Source organism: Rhineura floridana, chromosome 5 (assembly GCF_030035675.1).
Source record: "Rhineura floridana isolate rRhiFlo1 chromosome 5, rRhiFlo1.hap2, whole genome shotgun sequence".
NCBI lineage: Eukaryota > Metazoa > Chordata > Lepidosauria > Squamata > Rhineuridae > Rhineura > Rhineura floridana.
The window spans coordinates 130,024,750-130,039,735 of NC_084484.1; the positions used below are offsets into that span (position 1 = coordinate 130,024,750).

The window sequence follows — 14,986 nt, forward strand, 5'->3', positions numbered from 1 at the left end:
GTTTGCACCCCTGTACTTAATAAATACTCTGTGAGTTGCATTTAAAAAAACCACAATTTAATTGAACTATTAAGTGAACAGCAAATACTAAAAATTAATAAAATCATTAAAACAATTTTATTTTAGTTCAAGCACAAGTAAATTTTAATTATATTGCTAAGCAAAGCAAACAATTAAGCTGTTTCTCTGATTAGATTTGCATTCTAAATGGATCTTTTTTTCTTTTTAAACACAGGAATATTTCTACCCCCTATATTTAGGTAAGTTTCATTAAAAAAAAAAACCTTTAACCTCTAAGGATTTTAGGGAAAAAATGGAAGGTGGCTGAAATGAAATTGTTCTCAGTTAATGAGATCACTTAATGTGATTATATTTGTGAAGCATGCAAGTACTAGTCTGTGTGGGCAGTGTAACCAATTATAGCTTCTTCACTGTGACACAATATGGAATGTTCCTCATTGAAAGCAGGATGTGTGGCATAAAGCTTTTCTGCACTGATGCTATCCTTTCTTCAGTACAATGAAGCTAGCATTATCCTATGAGGTGACTGACTGCCCTGCTGTCTGGATTCTATCTGCAACTGCAATTCAATGGACAAAGAAACTCCACCAGAAACTATCCTTGGGAGCAATGATGCCACTTAAAGATGTCTAACTAAACATCTCTCAAAATGTACACTAAGCCATGTGGGGTCCTCTTCCCTATAGTCCTATCTCCATGACCGCAGTACATGCACAAGTACCACAAACACATGGGCAGGTCTGGTCATATGGTTTCCCTCCCCCACACATGTGATTGCTACCTTCCTTTCTTGTGAGGTGGCAATCAAATAGGAAAGACTTAGGCTGCTTTCACACTGCACTTAATTCCGTTATTCTGATGAATTCTTACCGGGTAATTTGCGCATTATATTTGATCTTTCACATGACGCACAAACTAGCTCCAGAATTCTGGTGGAATAGAGTGGAAGTGTAGCGCTAATTTCCGTGATAAATGATACCAGAAATAATCCGTTAGCAAGGCTGGCAACCCGGAAGATTGCAGGAGTTTTTTGCTAGCTGCAGCCGCTCACATGACAGGCATTCCAGCATGCAGTGCATTCCCGCCCTTTAGTTGTGCTGGGTTTTTGTTTATTTTTTGCCTGATGAACGTTGTACTGGTATTCCGGCATTGGTGCAGATAGCAGCAGCATATCCCACACATACCCCTGTCTTGATACAACTAAAACAATTTAAAAAGTCAGATCCTAAAGGGAAAGGGCTTTCATGGCGACGGGAGGAGATCTTAGACCTCCTACACATTGAGGAACAGTGTGCATGGGTGAGGGATGAAAACAAGCCTTGTGAAAGACTGTTGCATGAAATGCAGGTATATCAGCTGAAAAAGCTGCTGTTCCTTAACGCAAGAGGTACTGCAGTGTGAAAGGAATCTTAGAAATCGGGACAGAAGCGCTACCTTTTTAATCCGTTAAAAGAACGCAATCAGCCCCATGTGTGAAAGCAGCCTTAGGCTCCTACTGGGAGAAAGGGCAGGATATAAATCAAATAAATAAAAAATAAAAGAGCATACACTGCTCTGTGCCCCAACCCCAACAGAAACGGGGTGAGTGGGTACATATGGAGAGGGCCTTTTTGTTGACTCTAAAACATCTTGTCCCTGAAAACCTAGTTGGCCCCCTTTCTCTCTGCCTTCTGCAGAAAAGTAAAAACACTGCTCTTTCAACAGGCTTTGCTTTAACTACTAGTTTTAGTTTTAGGTTAGTTATCAAGTGGCGTTGAGCCTGGTGGAATATTCCCTGCTGCTATTTGTATCGCTTGTTGTTGCTGTGTTTTCATATTGTTTTACTGGAGTTTTAGCTGCTCTGAAGGTCCCATTTCTGGGATGGAAAAGCAGAACAATATCTAAAGAAAGAAAGAAGCAACTATGTGGCTGTGTGCCATTCCACAGTGGGCCTAGCAATGGAGGGGTTGATCTAAAGCCATTGTGGGACACATGAAATGGCCCCCTGGTTCTGTGAATGATTAGAAATAAGTTCAGCTAAGTTTCATGGGAATAGCTCCAAGGCACATGTGCTTTGGACTGTTGCAGCCCTAACCTAATCTTGGGTGGAAATAACTGATTACTCTGGGATTTCTCTCCCTTTCCTTTCTTGTACTGTACAGCATCAAGCACATTTTGTATCCTTGAGCAATCTCCCTTAGGATATCTGTTCCTAGGAGTGATTTTTCTGGCACTGTGTGATGGGAACACCGTAACTTTGTACAGTGTTATTCTGCAGTGGGCACCAGGACACCCCCAAGTGGGTATTGTCTTCCTGTTGCTTCAGGCAGGAAAGAGTAAACACTTCAAGGAACTCTCACCTTAGCCCCTCCCAAGGAGTGACAGTTCATTTTCCTGCCTGGCTTCAGCAGTACTGTTTTCGCATTGCTCTTCAGTCTGGCTGGCTTATATCCTTTCTTAAAATCTCAAATCTTTCTCTACTGTTGTTGATTTATTATGTCTGAGTTCCTTTCTGGGTGGTGTGTGTTTGAGTGTCATTTACAGTTTTTCCAAATGAATTGTGTGTATGTCTGAGTATCCGTTACATCCGTTGGTCAATTTATTATATCGTTACATTGATTGCCCTCAGCATTTGATACCTTGAATTAATTACCTAGATAATTAGCTGAGGTGTTCAAATTAATTTCATTTTATCTAATGACTTCTGTGTATTGATTCAGCTGTGACAAAGAAGACTTCTGAAAAGGAAAAAAAACTGCTAGCATCGAAATGCCTAAGGAGCGCTCAAAAAATAAAATAAAATAAGTATAGAAGCCTGCAAGAGCAGTTGGTGTGGTAGCGCCTTCAGCCCACTCAGAGAAAAAGATGTTGGTTAAAAACACAAGCCGCAGCAGTGCCCACGGAGGCAGCTACCATTTTAATCAACAAACAGCCTCATAGTCAGCCCATGACCCATCCACTCTTGCGGTAGCACAGAGCGAGGTCAGTAATCAGCTGCACAGCACTCTAAAAGATTAAAGTCATGGCACAAAGCGGCAGGAGCGGTAGCGCCTTCAGCCCGCTCTGGCAAGATGACTGTTAAAAACATACGCTGCGGCAGCGCGCACGGAGGCAACTGCCATTTTAATCAACAGACAGCCTCACAGTCAGCGCATGGCCCATCCACTCTTGCGGTAGCACAGAGCGAGGCCAGTAATCAGCAGCAAAGCGCTGTTAACCCTGCAGACAATGCAGCAGCAGAGCAATCGGGGAGGAAGCACGTTGCCAAAACCAAAAATGAAGAGAAGCTTGTAAGAAATGCGGTGGCACAGCTAGCAGGGACAATTTATGCTGCTAAAAATAATGAAGAGTATTAATGAAGCAGTCTTACTAACGTCATTGTTACAGTGCAGAAGGCTGCCATTTCAGCAACAAAAACCAGCCTCGCAGACAGTTGGTGGCCCATTAACTCTTACAGTATCACAGAGAGTGGCCAGAAACATGCACAAAAGCATTACAAACCCTGCAAACGATGTGGTAGCAGAGCAATCAGAGAGGGGAAATGCTGCTTAAACTAATGACAAAAATAAGAATGCAGTTGTACCATAATTATTAGAAGTGCAGAAGAGCAGCTTACGTGGGAGAGCAAAGCCAGCAGTTGGTGGCAGCAAAAGATGAGATGCTCTCTGAGGATGAAAGGTTGGTCGTTTTCAGCTCAAATTCAGAGGAAGAAGAGTGCACTGGGGTAACTTCCACAGACCTGTTTAGATATGGTGCCACTGCGTAATGCTGCTACCTCTGGTCAAAAACGGCAACAAAAGCATAAAGATTAAACACACACAGTTAATTTGCTTTCTGCTGCTATCTCTGGTTTCAGTCAAGAAATTCAGCAGGTGGAATCTTTCCATGTAAGTCCTGCTGCATTAAATCACATTAGTAGAGCCCTGATGAATGACATTTCTGCAGACCTAGCCAGTCCTTTCAAGTAGCACCTGCAAAAATGCAGCAAGTTACACAGTCACACCCTGCGCCAGGGAATAATCACTTACCTTCCAATACATTGCAGCACAGTGTTCATTTGAGTCAGCCAAACAATGCTGCTAATAAGCAGCAGCGGCAACAGAGAACACGTGTCAGTGCTTCACCAGACCCACATGACGTGTCCAGAGGTAGAGCACTGAGGCTGATGGTACAGAGGTTTAGCAGACAACCCACTGAGACGCAACAGAATGTGTATGATGATTCAGTTGTCTCTCTGGAGAAGGATATAAATGGTTCATAGGTGAAAGAGCAGTCCACCCTGATGCCTTTCCATAAAGGATGGCAAAGTCAATTCCTGATGTCTATGTAATTGTAAATTAAGTGTTTGGTCTGAATAATCCCGCTGTGTTCCCTCAATAGTCTTAGGGAGTCCCGTGGCAATGACTGAGCTGCAACTAATGGCCAATACAAGGGCAGCTGAATTGCTGGAGAGCAGGAAGACACGCTATATGAGGGAAGCGTGGCCTGGATGCCCTGGTCAGTTGAAGTGCATTAATTCAGCTTGGCAAACTGCAATGAAGCATGCAGATGAGCTCCTGTCAAATGCACAGCGCCCAGCTCAAACACAAGTACTAGGGGCTGCTTCATGTGCATTATGTGCATCAAGTGATGAATTTGTGGGCACAAGCATCAGACAAAGACGCTTCATTAAAAACAAAACAAAACTGTGGTCTCCACAAAGAAAACGCAGGAGCTATATGTTCTTATTGGCCTACATTCAGATCAACTGAGCAGGACACTTAGTCATGCAGTTATCTGATCTGCATCTGTTCCGCCTCTGTCTCAGAAACTGGTCAGATCACAGTGGCAAGATGCTAATGCATTTTTTCTTGTGCGGCATACTGCCTTGATGGCTGTTATTAGCTCCATGAACATTGAGTCTCTCAGCGAGAGGAAAATAAAATGAAAATGATACTACTCAGTAATTATGGGGTTGTCATATCAGTCATTCAGGAGTGGGGCATAAGATCCAGCTACGAGGGTCAACATCTTTTTTAGTCCTAAAAGCCAATTCATGGGTATTTGGACCCGAGAATGTTCATACAGTGCTGGAGAGTTATAAGACATGTCTGTGGAGACTGTTAGGTTTTTCCCCTCACCACACCAGAACATTAGCTTTTTGGGATGAGTCTGCTGGTTCCTCTAGAGCGCCAGAGGCATATACATAAGTAAATATCAGTTACCTCATGAGCGTCATGAGAATGTGAAGGTTGTTTCTAGGAGATAGCTCTGGAAAATTTTTGTTTGGAAGTATTTTCCTAGAGTAGCAGCACATAGCACAAGTTTGCTGTCCTGGAGAGATGCAGTCCTTAACAGTTGAAGGAATGGATAATTACATATATCAATTCTTGAGGATTTTAAGGGTCCCCTATAGGATGACCTTAACAATAATGATTAAATAGCAACAAATAAATAGAATATAGATTGTTTTTGTTTCAAGAGTTTCCAGGAGGCTTCAGCCATATCCTCTGCAACAACAATATTCCGTATTATCTTCTGCAACAACATACTTACTATTATTTTACTAGGAGGTTCAGTTCATTAACTAAGGAACTGTTGGAATGGTACTGATGTTCATTTTATTGCCTGGCCTTTGCCACCAGGTCCCAGGGCAGCATAAAACAGTTTATAGATTAATATTAATATTACAAATATTAGTTTGTAGATTAAATTATTTTTTGGATCAAAGTAACCTTTGGTAGGGATTACTACTCTGCACAACTTGGTAACTTGGCTAAGGTTCACACTTATGCAGTTTTGTTTTGTTTCCTCCTTCGAGAAAGAGTAGCAAATTTAATGCATATTTACTAAGTTAACTTGTCTTTATTCCTTGTCTTCAACAGGTAGATAGTTTTTATATAGTTTTTTTGAGAATGTGGGCAACAGAATAGAAGACAAACACATGGTTCTTATACAATCCTTAATTCACTTGAAATTAAGGCTACCAGGCCTGTTGTTCCTTTGTGTTCATTTAAACAGCAGGTTACGTTTGCAGATTACTGGCACTCAGCAGGTTCACACAGCATGGCAATATTTGAGGGATTACTGTGTAGGTATGAGAAGTTTCATCTAGTCGGAGATTTCCTGGCTGCTGTCAAAACACTCAGGAAGTTTGGTTGCATAAATTACCCCGTGTCCATTAGTGAGTTCCTCTTAGCGGGAGTTTCTCTGGCTGCTTCCGAAGCATTCAGATGGTCACCTTGCTCTGCACCTGGTATGGCACATTCAACAAGAGCAGCAGCTGCTTATGCAGCACATACAACAAATGTTCCTCCTCAAGAGGTTTGTCGGACAGCCACTTGGGCAAACCTGGATACATTTATCAAGTACTATAAGTTGAGTGTTATGCATCTGCGAAGGCAGCTCTTGGTAGGAGTTATCCAGCAGGTGCTGAAAAATCATTAACCACTTATGGCCCACCCATATAATAGGTCAGCTTTGGAACATCCCACTTGGGGGTGTCCTGGTGCCCACTGGAGAAGGAACTGTTTTAGTCAACATAAAGGTGTTTCTCTGGGGGCACCAGGACAACACCAAGGCCCACCCTGGGATGCAACATGAGGAAGAATAACACAAGGAAAATTGAAGGGTCACGGAACTGATCTAGAAGTCTGCAAGTTCATGTTTCATGTTGGTTTCATCTAATGTTATTTTGAGTCATGTTAGTGTTATAAGTGTAATACTTTTAAGCTTGGCCAGACAGTGAACTCTGGGAGGGACTAAGGTGAGAGTCCCTTGGAGTGTTAACCCTTTTCTGCCTCAAGCAACAGGAAGACAATACCCACTTGGCGGTGTCCTGGTGCCCTCGGAGAAACACCTTCCTGGTGAGTAATACAGTTCCATATACATTTTTATTTGATATGATTTGATCATATCTGGAATATGGACTGTTATCAATTGTGAAATGAGGCAGAAATAGACATGGAGTACTAAAACAGAATCATTTGCCTTTACCACTAAAGAGTGTAATATTACATGAAGCTCTGGCAAAATATAGAACCTATCACCACCTCTAACCAATTTACAGAGCATGAAGAAACTTAGTTTGAAAATCTGGCTGGCTTTCATTTTCTTTCAATCTTATGATTGCTTTTAAAATGAAAAAAAAAGGTCTCTTTAGAATCTGGTAGGACAGAGCAAAATCCTAGTTTCTGCCACTTCAACTTCATACTGTGGGTGGAACACCACATTTCCCATGCATATGGGAAGCTAGCTTGGAAGGAAGAAGGTTGCCTAAAACCATTTCCCCTGACACACTAATTTGTTACATGGGATAATCTTTAAAAATATGTGCACACACCAATTTGTCTGCAGTCTGAAGCAATGTAGTGTTGGAAGGCCTGTGCCATGTAATTTAGATGAATATATAGTTTAATCCTTAGATTTTTAGAACATGAGATTGTGGTTGTAGTGATTATTGTTTATCAGTAAGCACCTTGATTTGTTTTGAGAGGGACCGCCATGAAAAGTGGAATATAAATATAGTAAATAAATATATAAAATTGTTTATGCTTTCACAGACTGCCTGGCTTCATTTCGAACAGGAATCATCAGGGTGCCATCACTGACTTCTGAGTTTCCAGCTGACCTGCGATCCTGTGTAAAAGGTAAGCATTTGTAGTCGTATACCATACATCCTGAACGAAAAGGAACATTTATTATTTTATATTTATTTACAACATCATGGGAGATAGCACTGACAGAAAAATTAACACAGAAATTGAAGATGAGCAAAGGATTAAACAAAGGACACATTCATGAAATTTTGGCAACCAATTATTTTGTCCACATCATGGGTTGAAAGTTGGAGAATAGTACCTACCCGTTATGAGACTGTGGAGATCATGATTACTTTCTGTAGGAATTATGAAATGTGTGAGAACTGTAATGCACTGTGGAGTACAAAATATAAGGTTAAGGACAAACAGGCATTTGGAGCAATGTACGGTGAGTGGGGTGAGGATAGATGTTATGTATAGGAGGCATAAAAATCTGTTTTTTAAAAAGAACATTTCTATCCCATCCTCTTTCATTACTGACCCCAGTTGGTCTACCAGTAATTTTGATTGCAATGAATACATTTACTCAGCTTCTGCAATGCAGCTACTCATCCTACAAGAAGAGAAATTGCTCTTTTCTTGTCTTTTTTTTTTTTAGTTATAGCATAGATCTGTGCAGGCACTGCTACAGAATTGTTCCCAGGTTGATATAATAGACTGAAATAGAATGAAAGCTAACATCATTTCCCTTTCTGAACAAAATGGAGTGGTTGAAATTAAGTGTACTTCAGATAGACCAGATAGGAGACTATAGTTATGTATAATCACATAAGGTAGGTTCATTGGCATTTCAGATACTTACAGGACCAAACTACGTTATTTAAATAATGCTAAACTTTTAGGATTGTGTACAGTGGTGTGCTGGAGCTGGCTTGTACTGGCTCACGAGAGCCGATTGTTAAATTTTCAGGAATTTTCCGAAACAGTTGTTAAACACTTGCCCGTGATTCCACCTGACCCTTCACTGCGACAAGGGAGACCTGGGATGGAAGCCACAGGGCTGTCGAGCCAATTAGAAGCGGCTGCGGCTACAGCACACTTAGCCAATAGGGAGCGCCACCATGGCAGCCGGCGGTCGCTTTCTGTTGCTGCTGAGTTTCTGGCAGGTCAGCTGTGGCCGCAGAAGCGAGAAAGTGGCGAAGGCAGGTCAGGGCGATGGAAGATCCAGCCGGGTGGTGGTGATGCAGGGATGGTTCCAAGAAGGGGGCTCTGTGTTTCCTTTGGACTGGTGCTCGGTGGTGACAATGGCTCAGAGGAAAGGGCAAGAGTTGGGGGGAGGAAGGAGGATATCGTGAAGCTACATGCTTGGAGAGAATGAGATGGTCTGTCCTTGGTGGGGGTGAGAAGAATCTGTGTGAAAGAATGAGGGGAGCTCCTGGAACAATGAGTAGTCCGTGAAATAAAAGGGTTTTGTGTTGTGCTACCTTAAAGATGAACAGAACGGAGAGGTTTGTAGCACCTTAAACATCGAACTCACTTGTTATTGTATCAGGTTATGTGCACCACAGTACCAGACGTATCTAAGAAACATGTTGAGGCATTGATTTATTCATTAAGATTGCTTACCTGCCCTCCTCTATAAGGTCCCAGGACGGGTTGCCATAATATAATCCTATAACTAAAAGCAAGCAAAATAGTTTATCCAGTTTTTAAATCAAGTAAATCAATTCCAGACAAGCGTTTGTGGACTACAGTCCACTTCCTCTGATGCATGTCATCAAATGGGCTGCAGTTTATGAAAGCTTATGCCATGATATATTTGTCCATCTTTAAGGTGCCACAAGGCTCTTTGCTGTTTTTACTTAAGCAGACTAAAGTAGATAGAAAGGCCATAAGGTCAAATTGTGTGTGCATGTACTGAGTTAAAGAGCAGCATTTATGTAATAGAATCTGAAACACAAATGAAAGACATGTGGTGGAACTGAAGTTATGTGTGGTGTTGTATGCATATGTATATTCTGATACATGTGCTCGTGTTCTGTTTGTGGGCTTTCCAGGGTGTCTGGTTGCCCTACTGGACTAGATTGCTGGACTAAATTTGCCTGTGGTGACATCCAACAGGGCTTTTCTTATGCTCATTTAAAGCAATAGTGGCCTACCATTTTCAGTCTGAGGGCAGTGTTCTAAGGGCTGCCTGCCTGTGGTGGTCATGGCCAAAGTTTCCACTGAGCATTTGCTCTCATGTGCACGCACTGCAATTGTGCAGCATATACCACACACACTCTTCACTCATGCACTATTGCAATCAGTAGTGCTGAAACTGAAAGAGGTTTCAGCTGAATGAATATAATTTGCACGAGGGTGAGAAATAGTTTAACAGTAGTTCATATATCAGATTTAATAACAATAAATTTATTGGGAAAAGAGTTAGCTGATTGGGATGCCACTCCATTTGTCAAATCATGGTTGAATTGCAACCGTAGGTTGGCTACGGATACAAGAGTTCGGCAAAAATCAACGAAAGCATTCTGTGAGAATCAACTGGCCATATGGAATTTACAATAAAGAGTATTGTGTATTTTATTATTATTTGTAAATTGTGTGCTACGCATCCTTTATATTAGTAAAATTTATAATAAACTTATGTACATATATATATATGCATACATATTTTTTTTCAGAGAGCCGGTTATTAAACATTAACCAGCACACCACTGGTTGTGTCCAACGTTGTGCTAAGCAAGTGTCCCATCAGTGCAAGAATTTCTGTTTGCGCAACAGGACTTCCTCCCTCTCCTTCCCCCATGCAAGCTGCACAAATCTGCTCTGGAGGATCGAGGGAGCCGCTAGAAGAGATTTAGAGGAGGAGGAAAGTCCAGTTGCACAAGTGAAAATCTGTGCAGATTTATCCTAGATCATCCATACAACATTCCATTAGTTCTGTTATTCTTGCAAAATGTTACTTTATTATTTCCATCCAGAGGGACACTCTTGCCCTATAGAGCAATAAAAGTGGGAGAATAAAAAATCCCAGACCATTTGCGGTATGAAAAGGTGCAGGATTTCAACAGGAAGCCAGGAGACATGCACCAGTTGGAGCAAAGCAGTACATCTGCCCTGAAACTTTTGCAGGTGCAAGTAGTATTGAAAGCAGAGAGGAGAAACAGAAGTATAAAAGATAGAAAGAAGGCCTACAGATACAAATTTGTAGGTTTGGTCTCAAGGTGGAAAAGTTGGAAACTATTGCATTAAATCCTTGCTGATTTCAGTGATTTCTTTCTTTATAACCTTTAAAGTTTCAACTGCAAATGTTGATTCTGTCTGCTTAATCAGATACAAACTACTTTGTTAACCATAATGGCTGAAAAGCAATGTACAGATATTGCAGCTAAATAAATAAATACATCCAAAATTTATGTGGTAAGAAATTAGTAGGAAGCAGTCTCTCAAATACATTATCTTTCCTTTGTTCAAAGTGCTTCTTCTCATTGTTCTTATATCAAAAACTTCTACGTGTTTGGAAAGAGATCCCAAGTGGAACATACATTCTAATCCTTAAGCATCTGTCTCTGTGTTTTGTCCTTGAGAACAGATAAGGGCAAAAAGGAATCCTTGATCATTATCACACGTGCAGTCAGAGATTGAACACAGTTCCCAGACTGCTGTGCCAGCATGCCTGCAGTCACAAATTAAAATGTGTTCTTATTCATCCCTTCTCTCTTTCTCTTACTCTCATTAGATGCTCTTTGGGGGGGGGGATGTGTGAGCATATTATCTTGCTGAATAGTCTCCAGTGAGATATGATGCTGTACTTGATGTTAATTTTATTCCTCATACGTGCCTGTGTCATAAAGTAGTTGTCACAGTTTACCCATTGGAGAAACACTGACGATATTACAAGCAACAACAAAAAAGTATTGTAACTCCAATTTCATAACCTGGCAATCCAGCTTCTGCAGCATCTCACACATATCTGATATGTACTGGGCTTGGTGCATCAGCGGCAGGAAAGTATATGAAGGATCAGAGCCTCCTGCCCTGCAGCAAGCATTTTATGTCTCAGCATTCCCATAAGTTTTGACATTACCTCAAAAGCTTGATGTTCCTTAAACAGTGTTGCCTGATCTCATGGTTCAGTGGATCCTAAGGCAAGTGACATTATAGTCATTTCCAGACTGTCAGTATTTCAGGATTCATGTACTTTAGTGGATATTTTGGTTTGTACAATTAGAGTGGATTAAAGTGCTCTGTCACTCTGGCACAACAAATACACTTAAAAAAACAGATGTTTGCAGTGAGGGAAGTCGTGGGGAAATGCACTTTAAAATGTTAGATGTACAGATGATTAACAGGAAAACATAAAACCAATGCACAAGCAAATCAGGTTGAATTCAGGATGAATGCTCATATTTGTATAACTTCCCCACAAACAAATCAGAATTAATGCTCAATAAAGACCAGCCTGAGGGTAGTAAGACATGCACTGTTCTGACAATCGTCTGAAGGAGCCCTATGTTCTAAGTTGAAGCATCTTAATTCCCTTTCTAGCATTTACAAAGTGCTGGGCCTGATTCATTTATTGAATTGTATGTGTAAGTGTGAGAACCTTGATTTGAAGGCCATAGCATGTATAAAAGATTGCCACATTGCTTGGCAGCAACAGCTTCCTAATCTCTTCTATGTTACTTTTGTTCTGTTTGTGATTCCTTCCAGCCCTAGCACTTCCTTATTGTCTGCTTTTGGTACTCTCTCTTCCACAGCAGTCATTGGAAGAAGCTTTTATAGTGAGGAAGGGCAGTAGGAGGAAAAGGAACCTTAGAGGTGGGCCAATCATTTTTATGCCTGAGACAGAAAATCAAAATGGCACCCCTGCTGTTAAAAAATAATTTAACAGTTTGCTACCTTTTAATACCACCCACAAATTTTCCTTGATGGCCCAACAGATAATTTTTTGTTCACTATCTTACACCATTTTCTTCTGTCCAATGGTCAGCTTTATATATATATTTCCCTCTACCAAACTAAACTAATTCCCTTTAGTTTGCAATGTTTCTTCTTAATTTCTTGATTGATGCAGCCTTTTGGACCTTAGTTTCTGCATTTTTCCAGAAAGTGGTCAGTTACGTGTGATGGATGCATTTCTCAATATGCCTAACAAAATGGTTGAAAGTAGTGACTTTAATGTGACAAAATGGCCATGTAAATCAGACCTAATTTCACTGACTATTTCTGTTCTAGTGTACACACTGAAGTTGGATACAGCGCTGATATTCATTGTTTTTCTGGTTTGTTCTTAAGTTGTGTTCATTCTCTTCTTCTTACATGTATTGGTTACAAAGGAAGAATGATTTATTACTTTTTATTATTTATACATTGTTCTTCAACCTGAAGATTCCCATGGCGGCACACCACAACTCCCAAAAAACCCACATTGATACAAAGATAATAAAATTCACAATATAAATATTAATTAAATTTATATCCTGGCTTTCCTCCCAAAACAGCAAAGAAATCAAAAGAAACTGAAATAACAAAGTCAATAGGAGATTGAGCAGGAACTTATGTCTTACATCAATCGTTTCTATAGGCCTGAAGAAACAAATATATCTTGATTTGATACCTAAGGACAGCTTATGTAGGGGGCAACTGTATCTGTTGAGGAAGTTCCACCCATTTTATCACAGATAGGAAGCTTGTCATTGTTCAAGCCAGTTAAATGACACGGAAATAAAGCCTTTGCTAAATCTGCATCCGTTCAAGAAAGATTAGGAAAAAGCTGATCATAAGACTGAGACCTTGGGGTGGGGGGTTGTTTTGTTTTGTCTTCCTCTGCAGGAATACCAAACCAGTGTATTCCACTGCCATGCAATGAAGATGGTTATAAAGAATGCATAGATGGACAAGCCAAGTTCACTTGTGTCTGTAAACCTGGATGGCAAGGAGAGAAATGTGAAGAGGGTATGTAATTGACATTTTTTTCCTATGGTGGAAAATTGAGCTGTCTCATTTTTAAACATACCTTTCTACATCAAACAAACACTGTATTTGGGCAGCAGAGGACCAAACCATAGTTAAGGTTTGTTTTCATATCCTTTTCCCTAGATATAAATGAATGTGAAGACCTATTAAATAGAAATGGAGGATGTAGTCAAACTTGTATTAATTTTCCTGGAAGTTACCGTTGTCACTGTGAAGATGGCTATTACATTCAGCCTAATAAACTGGATTGCAAGGGTAAGGCAAGAAAATAAATATGCCAGCATTCCATAAAACAAAAAGACATTCTATATTATGTAATAGGATTAGAAGGCGACATGGTAGCTACTAATCACAGTGCCAAGGCCCATACAGGCAAGTTTGAACATGCCCATCTCGTATCTTAAATGGAATTGTGTTTATTACTACCCTGGCCCCAGTAGTAGCTGGTGGCTTGCAAAATATTAGTGTTTTAGCACATTCACATCCCAACCCAGTAAATCCCTTGGCCTTGTTAAAAAATAGAGCCTATATTTTAACAGATGGAACTGATTCAAATGGGTGGGGAGGCTACACTAATGCCTGCCGTGACCCATGTGCTCACAAAGTGCATCTGTTTTCTTGCTGCTGAGGCACTGTGGGCCCTAAATTGTGATCATACTGCTTAATTAAAAGGAAGTGGGGAGTATGCACTTCCAATACTAAAACTAACTGCTTAGCCTGATCACATGGAACCTTACCACCTGGTCAACCACATGGGAGATAAATACAGTGCACTGGGTGAAAATATGGGAAATTAGATAATTATCCCTTGAAAACTGCCCATTCATCTGACTTTTTAAAATTAGAAAAATATCCAGGTTCTGTGGATGTATGGTTTATCCTTCACATATTCACATTTTGCATATTTCATTGCTTCCTATTAGCTACCTTTCTCATTGTCTCCTGAGATCATTTCTGTCCTTAGGGCAAGTGATGAGAGAGTAGCAGCAGAAATGAATCAATTCCTTTTTGTGTGAAATTAATAACAACATTTTGTGTGTGCAGACAGGAATGAATGTATGTTGGACCCAAACATTTGTGGGACAGCACAGTGCAAGAATACGCCTGGGAAGTATGAGTGTGAATGTCCAGCAGGCTACGCCTATAATTCAACTACAAAGAAATGCGAAGGTAGAACTTCAGTTTTTAAGATACTAGACTTTGAATGTTGTAGCATATCTTTCTTAGAGTATTCACCATTATATTCTGTAGACCTTACATAGTTTTTTATAGTAATATATTTGCAATTCACTATTATTGTCTGTAGATTTTGCATTGTTTTATTTATCAATGTATGTGCAGTTCAGAATACTTTTTGTTCAGGTTGCAAATATAATATTGGGACTATGCCACCCAAATAAGCCATCTCTAGTTTCTACCATCTTGTGCCCAAATCATAAAGAAGGCTGAAGAGGGAAGTATTTTTTTTAACTGCACACTCTATGTAT

The 14,986-nt window shown here is 40.4% G+C and overlaps 1 protein-coding gene across 1 annotated transcript in view; it reads left to right on the forward strand.

Annotated features, from left to right (window-relative positions):
* PROS1 (protein S) overlaps positions 1-14,986 on the forward strand; it is a 62,129-nt gene that overhangs the window by 13,275 nt on the left and 33,868 nt on the right. Inside the window, 5 exon segments of the mRNA XM_061628061.1 lie at positions 236-260; positions 7,542-7,628; positions 13,356-13,478; positions 13,623-13,754; positions 14,544-14,669. Of these exon segments, the coding sequence (XP_061484045.1) occupies positions 236-260; positions 7,542-7,628; positions 13,356-13,478; positions 13,623-13,754; positions 14,544-14,669 (493 nt within the window).